The 27349-nt window shown below is 45.0% G+C and overlaps 2 protein-coding genes across 6 annotated transcripts in view; both read left to right on the top strand.

Annotated features, from left to right (window-relative positions):
- F8 (coagulation factor VIII) overlaps nucleotides 1-7654 on the top strand; it is a 117451-nt gene extending 109797 nt beyond the window's left edge. For all 5 annotated transcript variants that reach the window (XM_045995022.1, XM_045995021.1, XM_045995024.1 and 2 more), the window contains one exon: nucleotides 6926-7654. In XM_045995022.1, coding sequence (XP_045850978.1) covers nucleotides 6926-7081 — 156 coding nt within the window. In that variant the 3' untranslated portion in view covers nucleotides 7082-7654. The remainder of the gene's footprint in view (nucleotides 1-6925) is intronic.
- An 8176-nt stretch (nucleotides 7655-15830) lies between these two features.
- Nucleotides 15831-21720, top strand: SMIM9 (small integral membrane protein 9). Its single transcript, XM_045995029.1, has 3 exons — nucleotides 15831-16134; nucleotides 17292-17421; nucleotides 21677-21720. The coding sequence occupies exons 1-3, from the start codon at nucleotides 15978-15980 to the stop codon at nucleotides 21702-21704; spliced, it is 315 nt and encodes a 104-aa protein (XP_045850985.1). The 5' UTR covers nucleotides 15831-15977; the 3' UTR covers nucleotides 21705-21720.
- The last annotated feature ends 5629 nt before the right edge of the window (nucleotides 21721-27349 follow it).

Genomic DNA, 27349 nt, shown 5'->3' with positions numbered 1-27349 from the left:
TCATGAGTAATGAGAGAACAAATAGTTCATCTCTAGGGTCTCTTTTCTTTTTCACCAAGAATTAATCATGGTATGGCCCTTATCCATCTCCCTGGCACGGTGTTTTCCCACTTGCTCCTTTGTCTCTAAGCTCCCCTCATACTCAGGTCCCTAAAATCAGCATGTTCTTTCTCACACCAGGCTTTTATACATACTGTTTATTCTTCCTAGAACACTTCTCCTCTAGGTGCTTTGCGCCACCCCTTTTTCTTGGCTGATTCTTTAAGTCTCAGATAAACATCATCTCCAGGAGGAATTCCCTGGTCCTCCAATGCTGCAGTAGACGTCCACTTCTGGTGGCTCAGTGGACCAGGATACAGATAATCTATATTCCAGAAGACATTCCCATTTTTTAAAATTTATTTATTTATTTGACAGACAGAGATCACAAGTAGGCAGAGAGTCAGGCAGAGAGAGAGGAAGGGAAGCAGGCTCCCTGCCGAGCAGAGAGCCCGATGCGGGGCTCGATCCCAGGACCCTGAGATCATGAACTGAGCTGAAGGCAGAGGCTTTAACCCACTGAGCCACCCAGGCACCCCTACATTCCCATTTTTAAAAGGGTTTATCTCTGATACATGCTACCATATAGATGAACCTTGAACGCATTGTGTTGAATGGTAATAGGCCACACCCCACAATGGAGCATGGGGCAAGTGGCAAACCGAAATAGGCCAGACATAAAAGGACAAGTGTTGTTTGAGTCCATTTCCATGACTGTACTAGTGAGCCTTCTCCAGAGAAACAGGACTGATAGAGTGTGTGTGTATGTATGTCTGTGTATAAAGAGATTATTGTAAGGAACTGGCTCATGGTTATGAAGGCTGACGAGTCCCAAGATCTGCAGGGTGAACCAGCAAGCTGGAGACTCAGGAGTACCAATGGTCAAGTTCTGTCTGAGTCCAAAAGCCTGAGAACCAAGATAGGTGACGGTGTAAATTCCAGGCTGAAGGCCAGCAGTCTCCGGACTTAGGAAGGGCCGGTAATTCAGTTTGAGCCCCAAAGCTAGGAAAGCCAATGTCCCGGTTAAAGGCAGTCAGGCAGGAAGAGTTCTCTTGTATTTTTTTTAAAGATTTTATTTATTTATTTGACAGACAGAGATCACAAGTAGCCAGAGAGGCAGGCAGAGAGAGAGGAGGAAGCAGGCTCACCGCTGAACAGAGAGCCCGATGCGGGACTCGATCCCAGGACCCTGGGACCATGATCTGAGGTGAAGGCAGAGGCTTTAACCCACTGAGCCACCTAGGCGCCCAGTTCTCTTGTATTTAAGGAAGGTCAGCCTTTTTGTTCTATTCAGGCTTTCAGACAATTGGAGGGCAATCTGCTTTCTTCACTCTACCATTTGAATGCTAATCTAATCCAAAAACATCCTCACCAACACACCCAGAATAGTTTGACCAAATATCCAGGCACCTCCTACCTAGTCAAGTTGACACACAAAATTAACAATTATAGGGGTGCCTGAGTGGCTCAGTGGGTTAAGCTGCTGCCTTCCCCTGGGGTCATGATCCCAGGGTCCTGGGATCCAGTCCCACACCGGCCCCTTGCTCAGCAGGGAGCCTGCTTCTCTCTCTGCCTCTCCCTGCCACTCTGCCTGCTTGTGTGTGCTCTCTCTCTCTCTCTCTCTGACAAATAAATAAATAAAATCTTAAAAAGAAATTAACAATTATAATGAGGTAGCTGGAAGGGCAAGTTCATGGAGACTGAAAGTAGAACAGAGAGGTTACCAAAGACTTGGGGGCGAGGATAATGGAGAGTTACTGTCTAATGCATTGAGTTTCAGTTTTGCAAGATGAAGAACTCTGGAGATAGACGTGATGCTTGTACAAGATCGTGAATCTATTTAATGCCACTTAATTGTACACTTAAAACTGGTCAAAATAGTAAATTCTATGTTATATATATATTACCACAATAAAAAGTCTATCTCACTTATAGTACATACTTCTTTTTTAAAAAATATTTTATTCTTTTATTTGAGAGGGAGAGAGAGCACAAGCAAGAGCATAAGAACAGGTGGAGGGAGAAACAGGCTCCCCACAGGGCAGGGAGCCTGATGTGGGGCTCAGTCTCAGGACCCCAGGATCATGGCCTGAGCTGAAGGCAGATGCTTAACCAACTGAGCCACCCAGGTGCCCTATAGCACATACTTCTTAATGCATTGTTACACTTGGTAAGGAAAGGGGACTCTCCAGCCTCCTCACCAACGAGAACAACAACAAAAACCCATGAGCTTTGATTTGAAAATAATGAGCTGAAATCAGAGCAAAGAGAGGTAAAATATAAGAAAATGTACAATGGATGAACTTTCCTAAAGGAAAATACTTATATTAGTATTGTTATTAGGACTAAGCTTTGAGCAAAATGCCAGGAGAACTGAATGCATTAAGTAATGAACCCCAGAAGGGATAAAGTAGTTGTGGGTTAGTAGCAGCTCCGGGCCTCTGGCAGAACTGTGCTCAAGTCCGCTCAGAAGAAAGCACTCCCAGTGTAGGTCTCCAAGATTCCCACATCCTAAAATGATAAGATCATAAATACTAGCAAACACGCAAGACAACAAACCAACCTGACCACAAGTGAGCCCCTCTGGCTGGCTCAATCAGTAGAGCATATGACTCTTGATCTCAGAGGCATGAAGTCAAACCCCCAAGCTGGGTGTGAAGCCTACTTTTTAGAAAAATTTTACCTATTTGAGAGAGAGAGAGAGAGCACACAAGCAGGGGGAGGGGCAGAGGGAAAAGGAGAAGCAGACTCCCCACTGAGCAGAGAGCCTGACACAGGGGCTCAATCTCCGGAACCCCTGATCATGACCAGAGCCAAAAGCAGATGCTCAGCCGACTGAGCCACCCAGGTACCCCAGGTGTAGAGCCGACTTTCAACTCTTTTCTTTTTAAGATTCTATTTATTTATTTGACAGACAGAGATCACAAGGAGGCAGAGAGGCAGGCACAGAGAGAGAGAGGAGGAAGCAGGCTCCCTGCTGAGCAGAGACCCCCCCCCCCCAATGCAGGGCTCAATCTCAGGACCCTGGGATCATGACCCTAGCCAAAGGCAGAGGCTTTAACCCACTGAGCCACCCAGGCGCCCCTAGCACCGACTTTCAAAACAAAATTAATTAAATTTTAAAAAAACCAAGTAAGCAGAAACTATCAATACATAAATATATACATACATAATACATAATACCTAATACATAAACAGTCCAAAAACATCAGATATTGATGAACTATGAAAACATAAGAATAAATGACAAACTATCCAAAATTATTAGGCTGTTTTGGGAAAACAAAAGTACTTTTAGAAATGAAGAACATAGGGGCGCCTGGGTGGCTCAGTTGGTTGAGTGTCTGCCTTTGGCTTGGGTCACAGTCTAGGGGTCCTGGGATCGAGTCCTGCATTGGTCCCCTCCTTGCTCAGCAGGGGAGCCTGCTTCTCCCTCTCCCTCTGCCTACCACTCCCCCTGCTTGTGCTCTTTCTCTCTCTCTCTTGCTCTCTCTTCTGTCAAATAAGTAAATAAAATCTTTTTTAAAAATGAAAAACACAGTTGCTGAAGCTTGAAAATCAAAGAAAAATTTAACAGCAGATTAGACATAGCCAAAGAGAATTTAGTCAATTGGAAGATATAGCTGAAGAAATTACCTAGGACGGAGCACAGAGACAAGACATCTAATAGGAAGTTACATAACTGTGATCCCAGAATGGAAGGGACAATGTAGTGGAGAAATGGCCAAGTGTTAACTTTAAAAGGAAAACTGCCAGTTATTTTATCTGCAAAAATGGGTTATTTTGGAATAGCAGAGAGTTCCAGTCTGGAACACGGCAGAACCATAGACAAGTCTGGAGCACAGAAGAGAGGCACACCCTTTTATACAGAAAGGGGGAAGCTGGGATAAACCGGAAGTTGGAAGTGTAGTGGTTTCTCATTGGCTGAGTTGTGACTGTCTCCGATGGGCTGGGCTGCTGCCAGGATGAGGGTGGACAAGAGGTGAACCTTCCTTCCGTCCTTCTCTGGTAGGAAAGTCATAAAGAAAACCATCTCTTCCTGTGGGATGTTCAGTTGAGGACAAGTGGTAGGGTGTGTGAGCTCACCCTGCTGGCTTCCTGACTCCATTCTAAAGGGGTCTCCTGTTATAATTTTCACAAAACAAACAAGGATAACCACTTTTGCCACTTCTATTCAACATTTTACTGGAAGTTATAACCAGAGAAATTAGTCAAGAAAAAGAAATAAAGGGCATCTAAACTGGAAAAGAAGAAATGAATCTCTTCACCAACGCTATGAATATGTATTTTTAATTGCATAAAACCACCCCTAACTCATCTACAGAATAGCAAGAATACAAAGAATCCTGTGAGTTTCTGTTTAGAAGGAAGTAGAGAACAAACCAGCAAAGCCAGCTGAGCTAGCTCCCGAGCGCACTCTGGAGCGTCTAGGAGAGACTGTTCAAAAAAAGAGAAATGCTGAGTGGTAAAAAACAAATAAAATCACTCTGGAGAGAGAAATTCCCACACAGAGTGAAGAAATGCTAATATTCAAGACCTGTGGGTCAGAGCATTGGCTTCTGGAACTGAGAGGAAAGGGATTGAGAGTATGTGGGACTAGAGGTGACACCTTTCCTGAAGGGGGATGTGCCTGCCGCAGGCTTGGGGATGAACGACTGGTGGAGATCAAGTGACCTATGCAAGCAAAATCAAATCCCGAGGGGCGCCTGGGTGGCTCAGTGGATTAAGCCGCTGCCTTCGGCTCAGGTCATGATCTCAGGGTCCTGGGATCCAGCCCCGCATCAGGCTCTCTGCTCCGCAGGGAGCCTGCTTCCTCCTCTCTCTGCCTACCTCTCTGCCTACTTGTGATCTCTCTGTCAAATAAATAAAATAAAAAATTAAAAAAAAAAAATCAAACCCCGAGGCAGACTGCAGCCCCTTTTCCAGCCCACCTGCTAGAGGTACTGCACTTCACTTTATCAACAGTAGAGGATGCTCTTGGACTAATGAACCTACTGCTGCACCCTACAGAAGACCATCTGTTATTGCTGGAACAAGAAATTAGAAAGAATTTCTAAATGAACAGAAAACAGCAGATGAGCTAAAAGGTATTATTGTTCTTGATTGTTCACTGCCCACTTTTTTGAAAACTCCATTGACTTTGGGCTTGGCAACAGTCCTCATTTTGACTAATGGAATGTAAGTCCAAACAGAAACTTGACATGGGTGTGTTCGACTCAGTCTCTTGTGCCTCTGCCCTGAGATAACAGTGTCCAGCATGAGATGACACACTGAACAGGAGCCTCGGCCTGGGGCAGAGCTTTGTCTCTAGGTCCCATTTCCCAGTCAGAGGAAGCTGGGGTGCTTAGAAAGCTTACTGATTCCAAAGCTGGAGCAGAGAAACTGCCAGGTACCCGGAGAACACCCTGACGCTTGAATGCATGGACGCTAATGCGCTCTTACGAGGAGGACACAAGAGCTGGGTGGAAAGGGTTCCTTCTGGCCAAATGTGAGACAATTTGAGCATCAGAAAGAATAATGATGCTAACAGATTATAATACATACAAGAAAGAAGGAATCCAGGGCGCCTGGGTGGCTCAGTGGGTTAAAGCCTCTGCCTTCCGCTCAGGTCATGATCCCAGGATCCTGGGATCGAGCCCCACATCGGGCTCTCTGCTCCGCAGGGAGCCTGCTTCCTCCTCTCTCTCTGCCTGCCTCTCTGCCTAGTTGTGATTTCTCTCTGTCAAATAAATAAAATATTAAAAAAAAAAAGAAAGAAGGAATCCAGGAGTCCAGAATCATAGTTACAAATATAAAGGGGGAGGAGGAGCTTTTCTCCACTGAATTCCAGCTACTAAATGTAGAAGAAATGACAAACTTAGGAAATCAATTTGCAGTCATCCATATACTATTCATACTGAATGCTGAAACCATGGGATTAAAGCTTCCTGGGGAATCTTTACATGGTCTCAAAGTATCATTCTGCAAATGGTTAGAGAAGGGAAATGATCACCTCTGTAACAGAGTGATCCGGTGGGCCCCCTTTCCCACGTGACCAAACTTTGCATGATCAATTTATGCGACAAACTAACATCATGTGTCCCCTGATGTGATGTAAGGGGAAGGACACATCATACACTGGGTTTTCTCACTAAAAATGTTTAACCAAGGGGCACCTGGTGGCGCAGTTGGTTAAGCCTCAGACTCTTGGTAGAGGCTGAAGTGATCTCAGGGTTGTGACATTCCCTCTGACCCCCCTCTTGGGCTCTCTGTCTTTGTCTCTCTGTCTCTAAATGAAAGAAAGAAATGTTAAAAAAAGTATTTAACCAAAATCTAATGAGAAAACAGTCACACAAATTTAGAATGTGGGCCATTCTACAATACAATAGTCCTAGACACTTACACATGTCGGTGTCAGGAAGGAAAAAAAAAAGTCCAGAAACTAGGAGTCTGTTCTGGATTAAAGGTGATTTAAAGAGATGATAAATAAATGTGATGTGTAATTTTTATTAGATTCTGGATTGGAAAAATTGTGTAAGGGATATCGTATTGGTAACTGGAAATTTTTAAACATTAGGCTCTATTATATCAGCATGGCGTTTGGCGGACAGGATAATGTTATTCTGTGATCACAAACACCCTTATTCTCAGGTAGTTCAGAAGACGTGTGCGTGCCTGTGTGTGTGTGGAAGCGCGTGTGGAGAAATGGAGACATTCGTGAGTGCAGGTGAAGGATCTGCGTGTTCGCTGCATCATTCCCTCGGGGACACGTGCCGAGGCGGGTGCGGCCCGCGGCTGCCACAGCTAGAGGCCCGGGGGGGGGGGGGGGGCCGCCGGGGGGAGGGGGGCAAGTGTCGTAACGTCCTTCCCGTCAGACAACCAATACGTGCCGTCCTCCTTCTTGCAGGCTTTTCGGGGAAATCAAGACTCCTTCACCCCCGTGGTGAACCCTCTCGACCCGCCGCTCCTGACGCGCTACCTTCGAATTTACCCGCAGAGCTGGGCGCGCCAGATAGCCCTGCGGCTGGAAGTGCTAGGCTGTGAGGCAGAGCAGCGGCCCTGAGCGCCCGGGCCCCGCCCCGCCGCTTCCGCCCCTGGGGCTCCGCCCCGCCGCTTCCGCCCCCGGGCCCCGCCCCGCCGCTTCCGCCCCGCCCCCGGCTTCCGGTCCCGGGTGTGTGAACGGCGCGGTCCCAGCAGACCTGCCACGTCGGTTGGCTTCCCGCGTCGCGAGGAAAGGAAGGAGCCGTCTGGAAAGCGGCCTCCTCCTGACAGATCAGGCCGCCCACGGCCACCCTTTCCTCTTTGGTGGAAAAACAGGCTGTTAAAGTTGGCAGGAGATCCTCGTGACGTAAGCATCTCAGATTAGGCTTCATACATTTCAAATAAAATTCATATGTGCTTCTCCTGGAGCAAAACCCGTCTGGGGGGCACGTCGCCACCGCCGGGAAGCCAGACGCAAGTCGTTTCAACAAGCAGCAAACCCCATAATGTAAGAACCAGCACCGAAAGTCGCTTTCGCCTCCTCACAGCTGTGGGTATGGATGGCTGTGATGACCTCGGTCGGTCGGACTCGCGCCTCAAACAAGCGTGGGTGGGCGCACGAGCCCCGGTCCCTGCCGGTCCCTCCCGGTCCCTGCCGGTCCCTGCCGGTCCCTCCCGGTCCCTGCCGGTCCCTCCCGGTCCCTGCCGGTCCCTCCCGGTCCCTGCCGGTCCCTCCCGGTCCCTGCCGGTCCCTCCCGGTCCCTGCCGGTCCCTCCCGGTCCCTGCCGGTCGCAGACCGCACGGGCTTGAATGCGCATGCGCGCTTTGCTGACCAGCGCATCCACAGATCAGAGCTTTGAAGGGGCGGATGGCTTTGAAGAGTTCAAGTTAACAGAAAGATGTACAAGTAGAGCCATTTGGCCTTAATTCTAGCCAACAAGTAAAGCAGTAGGTTAAGATCCCGTGTGTAAAATGACAACATCCTCTTGAAATTTGTGGTGACCAGGAAAGCTGATAGGGCTGTGAAGGGCAGGTATTCCCACAGAGAAACGGGGGGCACCCATGGGCGTCTAGAGACGAGTCTCCACCTTGCCCGAGGCCTCCCGGGGGGGCTTCTCCCACCAGCATATCCCAGACGGCGGCCGCTAGAGGCAAGGACAGGCCACTGAGCAGCGGCAGAAAGCAGCCACGGTTGGCAATTTGCAACAGGGTTAAGCCTGCTTGGAGGAGAAAAATGTGTTACAAACTCAGAAGAAGTAAGAAAATAGATGCTTTTTAACCAAATTCGAGCGTTTTTCCAGCAATCCCGCGGGACACTGACGTGACCTTCCAGGGAGCACAGCGTAGCTGTCGCAGTGTGATCACAGACCACGACCCACGAGGGTACAAAGGGTTATAATTCTGTAAGACTGTAACATTAGAGGTTATTACAGAAATCAGTACATTGTTTTCCTTAACAGCCTGGTAGACAAGTGAACCCCACAGGTGATAACGCTTTTATTTCCTGGGAGCGGGTTATCGCTCTTGTCATGGCTTTCCCTACCGATTGGATGCGTCTCTGTTTCTCCAATGCTCCTGCACCCAGGCCTTTGGTCTTCCTGCTGGTTTCCTCAATAAGTACTTAAATAAAACCTTGGCACATACAAACAGATGGTTTCGAGAGCTGTATTTTTACCTTGGAAAGAAAAATGTGGACACTGACTTACGGCGGGCATGAGCTGCAATGAGCATGGGGTGTGACAGGCAAAAGGAATCATGGAACACTGCACCAAAAATTGACGAAGGACAGTGTGATGATCACGGAACATGATTAAAAACCAGCAGACACGGAATAGCAGGTTGGACTTCTGAAAACCAAATTAGTGAGTTAGAAAATCAAATTAAATTGAGGTCAGGGTAGAAAGTGAGATCATTTATGAGAGATAAAATAAAATTTTAAAAATTAGAAATGGAGCCTTGATACAGGAGAAGACTTTATAGAGAGATTGAAGGAGAAATGGGCGTTCTAAGGTGAGTAAGTTCTAGAGCTGTGCTGTACAATATTGTATATTGTGTATGTGTTGGGCGCTTCAACATTTCACAGGGTAAGCTATGTTAAGTGTTCTTACCGCAATAAAAATTGAAGGTTCCTGAAAGATCCGATTGGATGTGGTCAAATAAAACAATAGGAAAAAATTCTTTGGGATAAAATAACAATAATCATCAAACTTGAATCTTCAGATCCAAGTCCCGTAGTGCAAAGCAAAATTAAAGAAACACCAGAACAAAACACAGCCTGGGGCTTTGCTAAATTCCAGGGGTAAGGTAGAAGAATGAGAATGTGCATTGTTTACTGGCATAAACCTAGTCAAGTAGCAAAACAGACAGTGTTGCTAGCGCCAGAAAGCCCACACTATGTTATGATGCTGATTGAGTTACTTACAAAAGCACTGAGATCATAGCAAGGTAATTATCAGAAGATCGGGAAACAAATTCATTCTCCTATGACAAATATAGTCTCTAAGTAAGTGAACAAATATAATTTTCTGTCACAAACATTTTATCAAACATAATCTTGAGGTTACAAGCCAACAATCTTTGGAAGATACATATTAAAACAAGTCTATCTTCCAATGTTCTAAACAAGTTAAGGGCTGTCTGGGTGGCTCAGTCGATTGGGAGCCTACCTTCGCCTTGGGTCGTGATCTGGGGCCTAGGATCCAGCCCCAAGTTGAGCCCTGTATCAGGCAGGCTTCCTGCTCCTCAGGGAGTTTGCTTCTCCCCTCTCCCTCTGCCTGCTGCTCCCCCGACTCATGCTTTCTCTCCATCTTTCTCTCTCAAATCTTTTTTTTTAAAAGAGAAGTTTAATGAAAAGACTATATAGAAATCCAGCTTTATGATGACAAGATACAGATTCAGACTTAACTTTATTGTTTATAAAATGACTGTAAATTTCTACCCTTCTTCCTCGACCTTCTCATCACAGGGTGATGACTGACAGTGCTCCTAGAAACTTTGTGGGTACGATTTTATCTGTATTGCTAACCAAGACTGAGACTATTTATAAAGTTTTATTGAGAGATATCTTTTTTTAAAGATTTTATTTATTTGACAGAGAGAGATCATAAGTAGACAGAGAGGCAGGCAGAGAGAGAGGAGGAAGCTGGCTCCCTGCTGAGCAGAGAGCTTGATGTGGAGCTCGATCCCAGGACGCTGAGATCATGACCTGAGCCGAAGGCAAAGGCTTAACCCACTGAGACACCCAGGCGCCCCTACTGAGAGATATCTTAAAAGTCCTAAATAATTGGAATTAGAAGACTCAATGTTACAAACATGCCGGTTCTTCACAGAGAGATCTCTAGATTCGGCACAATCTCAATCTAAATTCCAGCATTTTCTCATTGTGGAATCAAGCATGTGGAAATGTAAAAGGCCAAGAATAGCCAAAATATTCCTGATATATCAGATATTTTATTTTATTTATAAAGATTTCATTTATTTATTCATGAGAGACAGAGAGAGAGGCAGAGGGAGAAGCAGATTCTCTGCTCGAGCAGGGAGCCCAATGCGGGATTTTATCCCAGGACCCCGGTACCATGACCTGGGCCGAAGGCAGACACTTAAACAACTGAGCCACTCAGGCGCCCTATTTTATTTCATTTTCTAAGATTTTTAGTTTATTTTTAAGTAAGCTGTATACCCAGCATGGGGCTCAAACTCACGACTCTGAGATCAACAGTCACATGATCTACTGACTGAGCCAGGCAAATGCCCCAGAAATATTTATTTTAAAGCCATAGTAATTGGGGAGCCTGGGTGGTTCAGTCATGAAGTGTCTACCTTTGGCTCAGGTCATGATCCCAGTGTCCTGGAATGGAGCCCTGCATCAGGCCCCCTGCTAGGTGGGAAGCCAGCTTCTTCCTCTCCCTTTCCCCCTGCTTGTGTTCCTTCCCTCGCTGTGTCTCTCTCTGTCAAATAAATAAATAAATTTTTTTAAAAAATAAAGTCACAGTAATTAACACAATGTGCAATTGACACAAGTACAGATCAATAGACTAGTGGAACATATTAGAATCCAGAAGTAGCCCCACGTTATATGTGGACACTTGATTTATGATAAAATAGCTCTCCAGAACAGTAGTACCAGGTCAATCAGAAATCCATGTGAAAAATTGAAATTTGGAGCTCATAGCCGGCTCAGTCAGTAGAGAATGTGACTCTTGATCTCAGAGTCGTGCACGTTGAGGGTAGTGTTTACTAAAAATAAGTAAGTCAATAAACTTTAAAAAAGCTATTTTTTAAGAAATAAAACTTGGCCCCTTCCTTGCTCTATATGAAAATAAAGTCAGTTGTAGGTTAATTAAACCTCTATGACCAGCAAACAATGAAACTTCTGGGAGGGTCATAGATAAGTTTCTTAAACAGCATCCCCAAAACCGCTAACCATGAAGGAAAAGATTGATCAATTTGACCACATTTAAATTCGGAGCTTCTGTTCATTCACAGAGTGGGAGGAAATATTTGCAGTATGTGCAATTGACGAATGCATATGGAGCAGGTGGCACTCTCTTCTGCTGTTTATTTATTTCAGGAGGTAATCTGGCATAATCTACTGAAGTCGGGCATGTAAATGCCCTACGATGATTCTCTCAGATAATGACCTAGGAGTAGAATTGCCATGTGAACCAGGAGACCAGCTCCAAACTGGAAACTGGCCTTATTGCACATGTTTCCAAGTGGCTCCGTTTTTTTTCAAAGATTTTATTTATTTATTTGACAGAAAGAGAGAAAGCACACAAGCAGGGGGAGTGGCAGGCAGAGGGAAAGGGAGAGGTAGACTTCCCACTGAGCAGAGAGCCCGATGCGGGGCTCGATCCCAGGACGCGGGGACATGACATGAGCCAAAGGCAGACGCTTCATGACTGAGCCACCCAGGCACCACTTTAGTGGCTCATTTTATTTGTTTTTTATTTTTTAAGATTTTATTTTATTTATTTGACAGAAAGAGAGAGATCACAAGCAGGCAGAGAGGCAGGCAGAAAGAGAGGGGAAAGCAGGCTCTCTGCTGAGCAGGGAGCCCGATGCCGGGCTCGATCCCAGGATCCTGAGATCATGACCCGAGCTGAAGGCAGAAATTTAACCCACTGAGCCACCCAGGCGCCCCAAGTGGCTCATTTTAATTGCTGTATGCTCTTCCATTACATAGTATATATCACAATTGATCCACTGTTTTTCTGATAGAATTCTAATACATCATTTATGCTGGTTCTTCTATGGAGGTGATCATCTTTTCTTAAAAATTAACTTGTAAGATGGAGTACCTCGGTGGCTCAGTCGGTTGAACATCCAGCTCTTGGTTTCAGCTCAGGTCATGGTCTCAGGGGTCATGGGATTAAGCCCCAGGTTGGGTTCTGCACTCGGTAGGGAGTCTGCTTGAGGATTCGTTCCCTCTGCCCCTCCCCCCACTCATTCACCCACATGCTCACTCTCTGTCTCTGTCTTTCTCTATAATAAATAAATAAATACTAAAAAACATTAACTTGTGGGGCGCCTGAGTGCCTCAGTTGTTAAGGGTCTGCCTTCAGCTCAGGTCATTGATCCCAGGGTGCTGGCATGGAGCTCCACTTCGGGCTCCCTGCTCAGTGGGGATCCTGCTTCCTCCTCTCTCTCTGCCCTGCCCCGCTCATGCTCTTTCTCTCTGAAAATAAATATATAAAATCTTTTAAAAACAAAACAAAACAAAAAAGCCTTAACTTGTAACAGTTCTCTGTGTTTTGAGGATCTTAACCTATTTGTCATATATGCTATGAAATGTGTTACCTAATTTGTCATTCATCAGTTATATTTCTTTTTTTTTAAGATTTTATTTATTTATTTGACAGATCACAAGTAGGCAGAGAGGCAGGCAGAGAGAGAGGAGGAAACAGGCTCCCTGCGGAGCAGAGAGCCTGATGAGGGGCTTGATCCCTGGACCCTGAGATCATGACCTGAGCCGAAGGCAGAGGCTTTAACCCACTGAGCCACCCAGGCGCCCCTATCATCATTACTTTCAATTATGGTTTGGGGTTTTATGACATGCTTAAAGTAGCTTTTTCCACACCAAGATTGTAAAAACATTAACCCATTTTATTCCAATATGTATATGGTTTTATTTTTGTTTAGTCCTTGATCCATCTAGAAGTTATTGGGTTTTGTGTGTAGGGCCTTTCCTTCTATGCATCCAAATGAATAGTCCACCATCATATTAAACCATCTCTCTTTTCCCCACTAATATGAAATGTCATTTTGATCATTCAAGTCATGTGTACCTGCTGTAAGTACAGTAGACACCACGGGGCAAATAAAATACCTGAGAATTCTTCAAGCCTAAGCGGAAACACAGATGTTTGTACATAGGCAGAAAAAGATGCTTTATGTTTAGCTGTCAGAGGGAGGTGGGGGAGGGTCGTATGCATAGATGATGTCACAAGGAGCGGTGGCGCTCTAGTTGGAATTTTAGAGACTTTAGGGGGAGACTCTGACCAGTGTCTTCCGCAGACCACTGCACTCTGAAGACTGAAGCCTAATTCACTGACTTCTTTGGTTCCCTTGTCCCTAAGTCAATTTTCAGGTAAGCAGCTTCCCACCTGACATGGGTCTCTTTAAGTCCTGTCAAACAGTAGATCAATGTATTAGTTATAAATGTCTTAAGTAATAGGAAGTCCAAATTAGGGGGCACCTTGGTGGCTCAGTTGGTGAAGTGTTTGCCTTCAGCTAAGGTCATGATCCTTGAGTCCCGGGTTCGAGCCCCGGGATCGAGCCCCGTGTCCAGCTCCCTGCTTGGCGGAGAGTCTGCTTCTCCCTCTGCCCCTCACCCCACTTATTCTTTCTCTCTCTCTCTCTCTCAAATAAATAAATAAAATCCTTAAAAAAAAGGGTCCAAATTAGAAGGGCTCAAATAGGGGTTATTTTTTCTCATACCAAGCAGCCTAGAGGTGGGCAGATGGAGGTGTTTGTTTAGTGACTTGAAACTGTCAGAGTCAAAATAGATGTCATTATGTTGGCCTTTCCTTCATGTGCATTGCCTCGTGGTCACAGATGGCTGCTCCAACTTCAGGTAATCCTTAAACAACGTTCAAGGCAGCACAAAGAGAAAATGGTAGCACCATCTCTTCTATCAAGATGGCAAAAAGTCTTCCCAGATGCTACCGACCAGATTTCTGTTAGTCTTCATTGTCCAGAACTATGTTTTTATATTTTCTTCTATTTTATTTTATTTTTGATCGTGTTATGTCAGTCACCATAGTGTACATCATGAGTTTTTGATGCAGCGTTCCAAGACTCATTGTTTACATATAATACCCAATGCTCCATGCCGTCCGTGCCCTCCCTAATACCCACCACCAAGCTCTCCCAACCCCCCAACCCTTCCCCTGCAAAACCCTCAGTTTGTTTCTCAGAGTCCACAGTCCCTCATGGATCATCTCCCCCTCTGAGTTCCCCCAAGTCACTTCTCTCCATCTCCCCATGTCCTCCGTGTTATTCCATGTGCTCCACAAGTAAGTGAAACCAATGATACTTGACTCTCTGCTTGACTTATTTCGCTCAGCATAATCTCTTCCAGTCCCGTCCATGTTGCTACAAAAGTTGGGTATTCATCCTTTCTGATGGAGGCATAATACTCCATTGTGTATATGGACCACATCTTCCTTATCCATTCGTCCGTTGAAGGGCATCTTGGTTCTTTCCACAGTTTGGTGACTGTGGCCCTTGCTGCTATGAACATTGGGGTACAGACGGCCCCAATTTTCTTTTCACTACATCTGTATCTTTGGGATAAATACCCAGTAGTGCAATTGCAGGGTCATAGGGAAGCTCTATTTGTAATTTCTTAAGGAATCTCCACACTGTTCTCCAAAGTGGCTGCACCAACAGCCCTCCAACAGTGGAAGAGGGTTCCCCTTTCTCCACACCCTCTCCAACACACGTTGTTTCCTGTCTTGTTAATTTTGGCCACTCTAACTGGTATAAGGTGGTATCTCAATGTGGTTTTGATTTGAATCTCCCTGATGGCTAATGATATTGAGCATTTTTTCATATGTCTGTTAGCCATTCGTATGTTTTCTTTGGAGAAGTGTCTGTTCATGTCTTCTGCCCATTTTTTGACGTTATTGTTTGTTTTTTGGGTGTTGAGTTTGAGGAGTTCTTTACAGATCTTGGATATCAGCCCTTTGTAGTGTCATTTATAAATGTCTTCTCCCACTCTGTAGGTTGCCTCTTTGTTTTGTTGACTATTTCCTTTGCTGTGCAGAAGCTTTTGATCTTGATGAAGTCCCAAAAGTTCATTTTCGCTTTTGTTTCCTTTGCCTTTGGAGACGTGTCTTGAAAGAAGTTGCTGTGGCCGATGTCGAAGAGGTTGCTGCCTGTGCTCTCCACTAGGACTTTAATGGCTTCCTGTCTCATGTTGAGGTCTTTCATCCATTTCTTTGTGTGTGGTGTAGGAGAATGGTCCAGTTGCATTCTTCTATATATAGCTGTCCAGTTTCTCAGCACCATTTATTGGAGAGACTCTCTTTTTTTCCATTGGGTAGTCATTCCTGATTTGTCAAAGATTGGTTGACCATAGATTAAGGCTCCATATCTGGGCTCTCTATTCTGTTCCATTGGTCTATGTGTCTGTTTTTGTGCTAGTCCATGCTGTCTTGGTGATCCCAAGCTTGAAATCCGGCAACATGATGCCCCCATAAGTGTCCAACTCTTAATATCAGCTCAGGTCATGATCTGAGGGTTGTGAGACAGAGCCTCACATTGGGCTCCGTACTCACTGTGGAGTCCGCTTGAGATCTCTCTCTCTCTTTCTCTTTCCCTCTCTCTTTGCCCCTCCCCTGCTACTCACTCTCTTTAAAAAACAAAAACAAAACCTCACCATTTTCTAACTTTTCAGACAAAGCTGCTTTGGAAAGAGCCAAGGAAAAGGACATCTCCCCTTGGCTGGATGAGCTAGGAGTACAGCTAAGTGGATGTACAGAGAATTCATGGAGCCCCAGAAGGTGCTGAATATTGCATTTCTGCTGATTTCCTTGAGCTGCGTGTTGGTGGAGACCGCGGCTTCCTCAACACCACTTTCATCTTCTACTGGGATGCAAGACAAAGCAGGGTCAAAACCACGCTCAAGAGGTTTGTTTGCTGTTAGGATCAATGTTCCTATTCTCTTTGTCAGACATAAGACTCAGGTCTCAGGTCAGGAAAAGCTGATTTTGTATTGGTGAAAAATAGTGTTCACAGGGGCTCCTGGGTGCCTCAGGCAGTTATGTGGTTGACTCTTGATTTCGGCTCAGGTCATGATTTCTGGGTCCTGGGATCAAGCCCCTAACTGGGCTCCATGCTTGGTGAAGAGTCTGCTTGGGATTCCCTCTCTCTGCCTCTGCCCCTTCCCCCTGCTCATGCTGTCTCTCATTCTCTCTCAAATAAATCAATAAAATCTTTATTTTTTAAAAGATTTTATTGATTTATTTGACAGAGTGGGAGAGCACAAGCAGGGGGAGAGCTGAGGGAGAGGGAGAAGCAGGCTCTCCGCTGAGCAGGGAGCCCCACATGGGCTCCATCCCAGGACCCTGGAATTGTGACCTGAGCCAAAGGCAGACGCTTAACGACTGAGCCCCCCAGGCATCCCAATAAATAAATCTTTAAAAACAGAAAAGAAGAGAAAAATAGAGTTCATAGTAAAGCAGACTATTCTGGTTTGGTCAATTTAGATCCATAAGCCCTAACCCAGCAACTGCTTTGCAGAAGGATGTGGAGTAGGAGTTCATAGATGGCCAAACCAAGGGACATCGGTCGTCTTTGAGATATGACAAAGGCTCCCTGAGGACAAAGGGATAATTCCAGTTGTTTGGGGGAGGGGTTTCGTACAAGGAGGCAAAGATGATATCCATCTGAGGGTACCTTTTTTTAACGCAAATCCCTTGAATGACTTAGAGGCATCACCACAAAGTAGTTAAGAATATAGGCTCTGGGGGCGCCTGGGTGGCTCAGTTGGTTGGGCATATGCCTTTGGCTTGTGTCGTGATCCCAGGGTCCTGGGATCCAGTCCCATGTCGGGCTCTCTGCTCAGCGGGAAGCCTGCTTCTCTCTCCCTCTGCTGCTCCCCCTGCTTGTGCTCTCCCTCTCTGTGTCAGATAAATAAATTTTAAAAAAAAGAAAGAATATGGGCTCTGGGCAACTATAAGAGCATGATATCTGGGAAAATGACTTGAACTTGGATCAGGTTTCCCACCACAGCCTTCTCATGTACTTGATCTCTCCTCATTGGACACCCATGCTTTTTCCTGCAGAACACCACAGGTTCTGGCTTAGCAACATCAGAGATTACCTGTGGGATCACATCAGGAGCTCTGTGCCTCCAGCTGCCATTTTTGCTTTTCTTCCTGCCATAGCCGTCATGGCGGTCCTCTGCTGCCTCACGTAAGCTGCTGCGGAATGAGGAGAGGGAGGGAGAGGGGACCCTGAGGGAGAGATAGAACAATCAAGCTCCCCACCAGCCTATACATCTATAATTAAGGGTACATTTTGAGGAATATCATGGTTGTTTTATCCAGCCCACTCCATCCATTAGCAACAATGTACAGGTGACATTCAATAACCAGTGTTTCCAACTGATTTTGATTTTTACTAACTTCATCAACTCCTAACTATCTTTCCCTTTGGTTTAGGAATTATACATGGAAAATATACAATTAACTATGTTTTCCAGGGCCATAAATTCAAAATTTGCCACAATATTTATATAAATCATATGAAATCAAAGAGATCCTTGAAATAGTTCACAAAATAAAGATAGGTAGAAAAACCTTAATTTTATTAATCCAATCAGAATTTACTGAGAGATGACTACTTGCCTGTCTCTGTCCTGGTTGCTAGTGAGACAGAGGAAGGAGACAACAGAACTGTCTGGTGGGTGAGTGTTATTGTGGGAGACAGAGTCCGAGTGGCGGAACCTATGGAAGTATGCTCAAGGGTTGTTCCAACTGCACAGCCTAATAAAACGACCAACTACGGGTGTGGCATCCCCACCTAAGACTCCTGATAATCTCAGATGATCACACGACCAAGGACCTCATCTAGGAAACGACCTTGGGCATGGTTGCTGACACATAGAACCGGTCGGAGCCAAACAGATGTCAGGTAAGTTTTTGAGAGAAGCTTCTTACCTAAGAAACCAAGAGCCAGAATTAAATGAGCCTTAAAACAGGACTTGGACCTCTGTTCCTCCATGAGAAGGATACAGGCTTTGAAGTTTCCTAGGATGGCATCTTCCAGGCCCAGAGAATAATGTCTGGGAAGAACCTCCCAGAAGGTGGGCAGCAGGCCACAGAGCTTCTCCTACAAAGCGGCTCAGGCCTAATCGGTATGAGTGCCCAGCAGGGCTACAGGAGCACTTACAGAGCAAATGGCTGCTGTGTGTCTCCCATATTCCTTTCTCCAAATGCGAATGTTCATGGTGGATATACTCCTCCTGCTCTGACCTTGTATTGGGCATGTGGAGAGCCGCAGATAACTTGTTTTACTTAATACATTACTCACACCGAGAGCAGCTACACCCAGATTGGAGAGAAGCAAGCCTCACCCAGGAACTCTCGACTTTGAGCTGGGTACAGTGATAAACGGGATTTTAGTCTCGTGATAAAGCCGTGCCACGAGTCCACCGTTGTGAGACGGGAGTGCTGTGTTCAGGGTACTGTCGGGGCCAACACCTGTGGAGCGTAGGGACAGGAAGGGAAAGGTCACACTGCTTTGCAAGCCCAACAAAGTCTTGGTTGACCCCATCAGAGCTGTCTCCGTTAGCCTGAAATGGGTAAAAAAATTTTTTTTTTTTTTTTTTTTTTTTTTTTTTTGCGAGCGAGCACACGGGAACAGGGGAGGGCAGGGCCGCAGGAGAGGGAGAGCAAGAGAAACTCAAGCGGGCTCCACGCCCAGCACGGAGCCCGATGCGGGGGCTCCAACCCAGGACCCTGAGCTCACGACCTGAGCTGAAATCGAGAATCAGACACTTCACCGACTGAGCCCCCTAGGCGCCCCTGAAATGGCTGCCACTTTATAGAGGCTGGGTCAGGCTGCTCTCAAGGGGGAGCCTGAGTGGCGAATGTCCATGTGCCCTACAGGGTGGCTATACCCCACGCAGGGCAGGCAAAATGAAGCAGGTATCAGAGGAAGGCTGCGTTGCCCAATGAGGGAAGGCAGGACGCAAGTGGAGAGCTATCTGATTCTGAATCTCTGGTCGCTGTGACTCAAACTCCCGCCTCAGAAGCCTCAGGAGGACTTCGGGGGAGATAAAACCCACAACACGCCCAAGGAAAGACTTCCTTCTTTGAAGTCAATGCCTCAACCTGGGGGAGGAGAGCCATGAAAGCCCTTGCTGGGGACAAGCAAGCTGGCTGGGGAAAGAAACACCAGTGAGGACAGTGAGGGCAAGAGGGAAGGCAAGATGGAGTGAAACGAAAGAAGACCTCGATGAAGAAATACAAAAGGAGATAGGGAAGACAGGATTTAGAAAAGCCAGCACCATTGAATAGACTTAATTTATTTAAAAACCTTATTTAGTTATTAAAAATAATACCTTAGGGAAAGTAGTATTAAGGGGAAAACTGATAGATGCAGGGAGCACGAAATAACCACTTTGCAGAAGTACCGAAATCGCACAACAGGAAAAGAACACTTCAAGGTATAATTTTTAAGTGTCACAGTAATAAAGGCGGGTTTGAGTCTATAGTCATAAAGGGCACATAAAGTCCCAGGAAAAATTGGCACTTGATACTGGGCACATAGCAGACTCTTAATAATATTGGATTTTTAAAATATTTATTTATTTATTTATTTATGTGACACAGAGAGATCACAAGCAGGCAGAGAGGCAGGCAGAGAGAGAGAGGGAAGCAGGCTCCCCACTGAGCAGGGACCCTGATGCGGGGCTCAATTCCAGGACCCCAAGATCACAACCTGAGCCAAAAGCAGAGGCTTAACCCACTGAGCCACCCAGGTGCCCCAAAGATTTTATTTATTTATTTGACCTCCTGAGATCAAGTCTCGAATCCGGCTCCCCGCTCCGCCTCTTCCACTGTCCCTCCCCACTACTCGCTCTCTCTCGGTCTCAAATAAAGAGAATCGTTTAAAAACAATTCATTTCACTGTAAAGCCGGGGAGGAGTTTCTCTGTGCCTCCTGCCCTCTGTCCGGGCTGATACAGCACTAGCTGCTTTGTTGCCTGAGGAAATCAACATGGAAGCCTTCTTGGTCTCCCAGGGCGCTGGTGGCGATCAGGGACGCTGACTGCAGCTGACAAGTATGCAAATAAACGTGTATAAGGAGTTTTTAGTATGGTTTATAATAGTGAAAAAATACATAAAACTTACATGGTCACTGGCTGGTTAACGAAAGCACCAAATGTTCATACAATGAGTACTATATGGTCACCAAAAAGTTGTAGAGGATAATTCCGTGGAATCCTATTCATGAAATACTGAGCGGGAAAACGCAGATTCGCAGAGAGGACATGCAACTGGCACTAATTTGTTATTAGAAACTAGACGCACCTGCATAGCTCAGTCTGCTAAGCATCAGACTGTTGATGTCAGTCTGGGTCTGCATCTCTGGGGGGTGATCTCAAGCCCCGTCTCCACTAGCAGGGAGTGTACTTAAAAACAAAAACAATTTTTAAAAAACTATATGTAGGGGCGCCTGGCTGGCTCGGTGGGTTAAAGCCTCTGCCTTCAGCTCAGGTCATGATCTCAGGGTCCTGGGATGGAGCCCCGCATCGGCCTCTCTGCTCAGCAGGGAGCCTGCTTCCTCCTCTCTCTCTGCCTGCCTCTCTGCTTACTCGTGATCTCTGTCAAATAAATAAATAAAATCTTAAAAAAAAACCACTATATGTGCAGGCTAAAAAGCTTTTAAGGATCTAACCAAAGTATTATACATTGGTTATCTCCTTGTGGTGGTAAATGGGTGGTTGTAATTATTATTACTGTTGTTGTTACTGATTTTCATGTTGATATTCATCTAACTGCGCTTCCCAATCTTTTCAGAACAAACTGTGTTGTTTGGTTAGTAAGTTCTTTAGCAAATACTTGATTTTCCTAAAAGATGTGTTTAGTTGAGAGTGCAAGTGGAGGAGCAGAGGGAAAGAAGAGAGAGAATCTTCAAGCAGACTCTGAGCATGGGGCCCAATGTGGGGCTCGATCCCACAACGCATGAGATCATGACCTGAGCCAAAACCAAGAGTCAGACACTTAACTGACAGAGCCACCCAGGTGTCCCAAAAGATACTGTAAAAACAAAAGAAGAGGGGCGCCTGGGTGGCTCAGCCATGGATCATGTGACCCTTGATCTTGGGGTCATGAGTTCAAGCGCCATGTTGTTCATGAGTTCAACACCCATGTTGGGTGTACAGATTGCTTAAAATAAATTTTAAAATATTAATCAGTCAATAAAAAGCAAAGAAGAAAAGCCTAACCATAGTTCTACATTTACCTCCAACCCCAGCTATACAGTGCTAGAAACACTCATACTCTTATTTTCTCAAGTCATCAAAGCATTTTATCTGAATGAAATCACATGGTTCATATTAAGAGGACATGTTGTCTAAATCGTATGTTGGAAAAGGGAACTACAAAGTACCTCGATGCAATCCAGACCACTTAGTTCATCGATTTCTCTTCTTTTCCCAGTATTCTCATAGGTGACCCAGGCCAGTGAAGCTCTGGAAGATTCGGCTGGGCAGGACATGCTATTTGCTTACAATGAGGAAGTAACCATGAATTCAAATTAAATTGTCTTCCATCTTAAACTATCTTCGCCTTTATTTTCACCTTTAAAACATGTAGTCGAAAAATGGGAATAGCCTTATTACTGTTTTGATTATAAGAGTATTACGTATTATTACAAAAAAATTTTCGCAAAATACTGAAAGAAAAAGTACCTGTAATCCTAGTACACAAAAATAAACATTGCTTTGTTTAAGATTTTGTCAGAGAGAGAAAGAGCACAAGCGGGCGAGCAGCAGGCAGAGGGAGCACCAGGCTCCCCGCGGAGCAAGTTGAGAATATGGGGGAGCAGGGACAGGGGCCCAAGGCTAGTCGGGTGAGAGACAACTTCGCTTGGACCCAGTGGGGAGCAGCTGACTCTGGAGTCATTGTGAAGGGAGAGCCTGGCAGGATCTGATTCTAAGTTGGATGAGTGTGGGGGAGAGCGAGTCTTCAAGGATGCCTCGCAGGCCTGTGGCCCGAGCCAGTGAAGGGAGGGAGTCATTATTTACTGAGCTGAGGCAAACTACTGGAAGGTAGGAATTTGCTACATGGAAAATGCAAGGAGAAAGAAAGACCAAAATGCTATTCTAATTGATGCTGAGATGAGATCTAGGGAGCTGTGGGCCACGGCTACACCGCAGGCTGGGGGGGAACTTGGGTAAGACCGACAGAGGCTGCTGAGAGTCTGGTCAGACCCAAAGACCATGGGCTGCCCTAGAGGCCAATGGGGAACACGTGGACAAAGTGAACAAGTCTGTCGTCCCCCTGCCCCCACCCCACTGTGGCATCACCAGCCCCTCCTTGTCCCCAGGGCAAACCCTGTCCTGCCTTCTAACACCAGAGCCTTGCCTGTTTTTAAACTTTATAAAACCTCAGTCATATGTATGTGTTCTGTGGTTTTCTTTTTTTTTAAGATTTTATTTATTTATTTGACAGAGAGATCACAAATAGGCAGAGAGGCAGGCAGAGAGAGAGAGAGAGGAGGAAGCAGGCTCCCCATTGAGCCAAGTGCCCAATGCGATGCGGGGCTCGATCCCAGGACTCTGGGATCATGACCTGAGCCAAAGGCAGAGGCTTAACCCACTGAGCCACCCAAGTGCCCCGTGTGGTTTTCTTTACTTGCTTTATGTTCTGAGATTCTCCCAGCTTGATACTTGGAAAGCGTTCTCCTTATTCAGACCATCGAGTGAGTGTACAAGGACATTTCTACTGTTTCCGGGTTGGTTGGTTTGTTTTCTCTTCTCCATAAAGCTTCTATAGGCAATGTTGTCTGTCTCACGGTGCACATGAACGGGAGTTTCCCTCAGAATGTGCCCTGGGATTGAGTTGCTGGGTCAAGGGGTAAGTGCACGCCCCACCCCAAGGTCAGTGCTGGCTTCCCCCAAGTGACTGCGGGGATTTGCACTCCTCCCACCAGGAGGGAGGAAAGGGGGGGGCAGTGTCCCGCCCGCTTGAGAACAGGAAACATCACCGGTCTTTTCATTGCTTGCCAGTCCGGCCCATGAGAAATTACACCCTGTTGTTTTCTTTGTATTTCCCTGAAAACCCATGAGACCGAAGACCTTCTCATGTGTTTGTGGATCATTTGTCTTTCTCTTCTATGAAATTCCTATGAATGAATTTTGCCCACTTTTCTAATGTGTAGTTTCATTCATTCTTCTGTAGGAATTCTTTATATGTTCTGTATACCATTGTTTTGAACACTATTGATGTGGAAAATACCTTCTTCCAGTTCGAGGATTACATTTTCACTCTTGATAAGATGTATTTTGAAGAAGGGCCATACTTACTTTAAAGTGGTCAAATTTGGCAATCACTTTCTTCTAAGAAATCCTTTTTAACCCAGTGTCATAAAAGAAGTCTCCTACATTGCCTTCTAAAAGTTTTGTGCTTTTACCTTTCACTTTTAAGTCCTTACACTATTCAAACTAAGTTTTATATGGTGTGAGGTAGAGTCCAATTGTATTTTATTTTATTTATTTTTTAAGGTTTGATTTATTTGACACACAGAGAGCAAGAGCGAGCGCACAAGCAGGGGGAGCATCAGGCAGAGGCAGAGGGAGCAGTAGGCTTCCCGCTGAGCACAGAGCTCCACGCAGGGCTCCATCCCAGGACCCCAGGATCATGACTTGAGCTGAAGACAGACGCTTAACCCACTGAGCCACCCAGGTGCCCCAATTTCACTTTTTTAATATTATGAGAAGCTATACTTTTCCATTCATGAACTTTGACCTGGAATTCTGTGCCTAAGGCAGTTCTAGGAATTGAGAAAAACAGATAATTACAATAAATTCCAAGAAGCAATAAATTCCAGGGAGCAAACCCAGATTCTGAGCAATGAGCACCCTGAACTGGAACGGGCTGCCCAGGAAAAGGCTGTGTGCTCATCCCTTCTCTGAGTCTGCTGACTCACTTGTCAGGTACTTTTCCAGCCTGAGCTATGCCTCGATAACAACTTTAGCTAAGTTTTGCTCAAGGGGTCACTCTCTCTGAAGGTCTTCTGAGAGCAGTAGTTCGGATAAAGTGTTTGCCTTCACTTCTAACCGGACTCAGCTTCTATTTTGGTAAGATCCATTTCCCGTACGGCCAGCGCCACGGAATCCATAGGCCGGCTGAGTCTTCCAAAACGTGACCATGACTTCTCTCTAGTTCTGAGCTCTTCTGTAGTGGAGTCCAACAGAATGTCATAATTCTGTCTCCGCAGTATATAGAGTCACATTTGTTTCTAAGTATTTGATTGTTTTAGACGTTACACTGAATGGTCTCTTTTAAAATTATATTCTCTGTGTGTTGTTGGTATGTAGAAATGTAATCAATTTCGGTATTTAAAAAGCTATCAGGGGTTCCTGGGTGGCTTGTGGGTGAAGCGTCTGCCTTTCGCTCAGGTCATGATCTCAGGGTCCTGGGATCCAGCCCCCTCGGGCTCCCAGCTCAGTGGGGAGCCTGCTTCCCCCTCTGGGGTCTCCCTCTCTCTTTCTCTCTCTGAAATAAATAAAATCTTTTTTAAAATAAAATAAAAAATAGAAATAAGGTTATATCAATAGCCTTCCTAATAGCACCTTTTGATTTTAATAAGTTATTGATAGATTTTTTTAGTTTACAAAGATAGTACAATATCTGCTGATAGTGACAATTTTGTTTCTTCTTTTCCAATCTTTGTACCTTTATAATAATTTTACTCTTACCTTACCTTATACAGGCGCTCACACGCTCTCTCTCTTTCTGTCAAATAAAGAAAATCTTTGAAAAAATTGAATATTTTTTCATCTATTGAGATAATAGGATTTTCCCATTAATATGTTAATGCAGTTAATTTGGATTAATGCATTTTCTTTTTTCTTTTTATTTTTTAAAATATTTTTTATTTATTTACTTGAGAGAGAGAGAGAGCATAAGCAGGGGGAGTGACTCGGGGGCTGGATCCCTAGACCCTGGGATCATCACCTGAGCTGAAGGCACTTAATCCACCGAGCCACTCAGGAACCCCAAATTTTCTTTTTTAAAAAAGATTTTATTTCTTTAGACAGAGAGAAGGGGGTGGGGCAGAAGGAGAGGGACTCTCCGGAAGAGAGAGTTCAGCCTCACGACCCTGAGAACATGGCTTGAGCCAAAATCAAGACTTGGACACCCAACCACTGAACCACCCAGGCACCACTGGATTAATAAATTTTCTAACGTTAAGCTAATCTTGAATTCAAATATCTGAAGGTTTTGGTCCAATTTGGTTATCTGTCATTCTGCTGGATCTCACCCATGGGTCCTTGTTTTTTTAATTGTGTGTAGTATTTTATTTTATTTATTTATTTTTTATTTTACTGTGAGTTGCAAGGGCTGAACTATGCTTATCAATTTTCAGGGGCGAATTTGTGTTGAGCCCTTTGTGGTAGACTCAGTCCCGCAGAAACTAGGTGGGTCCTTACTAGGGGCTAAAGACCACAGGACTGGGGAGTGACTGAAATGATGGCTTCATCTGGAGTGATGACAGTGTTCTGGAACGAGAGTGGCGATGGCTGTACAACTCTGTAGTTACGCTGAAAGTCACTGAATTGTTCACTTTTTAAAAAGATTTTATATTTATTTATTTATTTGCGAGAGAGGGAAGAAGACCATGAGCAGGAGAGAGGGGCAGAGGGGGAGAGAGAAGCAGGCTCCCTGCTGAGCAAGGAGGCTGACTGGGGACTTGATTCCAGGACCATGGGATCATGACCCAAGCTCAAGGCAGACGCTTCACCCACTGAGCCACCCACAGGCCTCCCTGAACTGTTCACTCTAAGTGGGTGAATTTTATCTTGTCTTGGGCCAGCCCTCAAAGGAGGCCTGCTTCGTGGGGAATTGGGAAAAAGGAAGAATGGTTTGGCTCAGAAGAAGCAAGGCCATGTGTTCTGTGGTTTCTCTACGTAGACTGTAGTTCTGAATACATTCTCTGCACACAGAGGAAGGTCTGGAAACCTGATATTCCAAAGTGGGTAAGGTTGGCGCTCGCTTCGGCAGCACATATACCAAAGTGGGTAAGGTTGTTCCCTCTGCGTATTGAGAAGGGTTGAAGGAGGAATTTTTCTGTACTTTATATATTTGTGTATTTCTGATTTGTTTCTTCTTAGTTCATTCATATTGCCTTGTGTGAATATGCCACGGTTGATGGGCATTTGAGTTGTTCATAGGCTTTTCATATGAACAAACCCATTTTCACGAGCATTGTTGGCCACGTTCTTTGCTGTACATATTCCAGAATTTCTCTTGGATTATGTATACGTAGGAGTAGAATGGCTGGCTAAGAGGGTCGATGTGTGAACTCATATGGACTCACATTGTCTCTCACAGTTGATATTTTAAGTCTTTTTAAATTTTGATAACTGGGTGGGTTGTAGTAGTATTTCATTGTGGTCTTGATTTGCATTTCCCTGGTCACTAATGAAGTTGAACATCTGTTCCTCTGTTTATTTCTCCATATGTGAGATGTTTAGTCATGTTTTTTACCCATTTCTCTACTGGACTTTTAAAATTTAGTGATTTATAATCCTTTGTATATTTATAACAGGAATTCTTTGTCATTTGTGTGTGCTCAGAATATTTTCTCCCAACGCACGTGTGGTCTTTTTTGCTTTTGACTTTGTCTTTTGATAAGTAAGATTTTGTAATGTTAACAAAGCCAACTTTATCAATATTCCATATACTCAGTGGTTTTTTTTTTTTTGCATTGTTTTGTAAAGAAAACTTTTTATTTTTTTAAAAAAAGATTTTATTTATTTGACAGAGAGACAGGTAGAGAGGGAACAGAAGCAGGGGAAGTGGGAGAGGGAGAAGCAGGCTCCCTGCTGAGCAAGGAGCCGGATGTGGGTCTTGATCCCAGGACCCTGGGATCATGACCTGAGCAGAAGGCAGACACTTAAGGACTGAGCCACCCAGGCGCCCCAAGAAATCTTTTTCTATCCCCCAAAGTAAAAGTGGCGCATAAACAATGACTTTTGGAACACTGAAAAAAAAAGTTGTTTGCTGGTGTTTTCTTTCAAGAGCTTTCTGATATTTAAGTGTATTTTTGACATTTAAGTTCTTAATCCATCTGTAATAGATGGGGTTTGTTTTGTTTTTTGTTTT

The sequence above is a fragment of the Meles meles genome, chromosome X (assembly GCF_922984935.1).
Source record: "Meles meles chromosome X, mMelMel3.1 paternal haplotype, whole genome shotgun sequence".
Taxonomy (NCBI): domain Eukaryota; kingdom Metazoa; phylum Chordata; class Mammalia; order Carnivora; family Mustelidae; genus Meles; species Meles meles.
Note: the sequence above shows the minus strand (reverse complement) of the source record. Positions and strands in the feature narration are given on the sequence as shown.

Excerpts from the sequence above, each read along its gene's own strand:
- SMIM9 (XM_045995029.1), top strand. The coding sequence starts at position 15,978 with ATGTACAGAGAATTCATGGAGCCCCAGAAGGTGCTGAATATTGCATTT. Across the intron at positions 16,135-17,291 it reads GTCAAAACCACGCTCAAGAG|AACACCACAGGTTCTGGCTT; the intron begins GTTTGTTTGCTG and ends TTTTTCCTGCAG. Across the intron at positions 17,422-21,676 it reads GCGGTCCTCTGCTGCCTCAC|TATTCTCATAGGTGACCCAG; the intron begins GTAAGCTGCTGC and ends TTCTTTTCCCAG.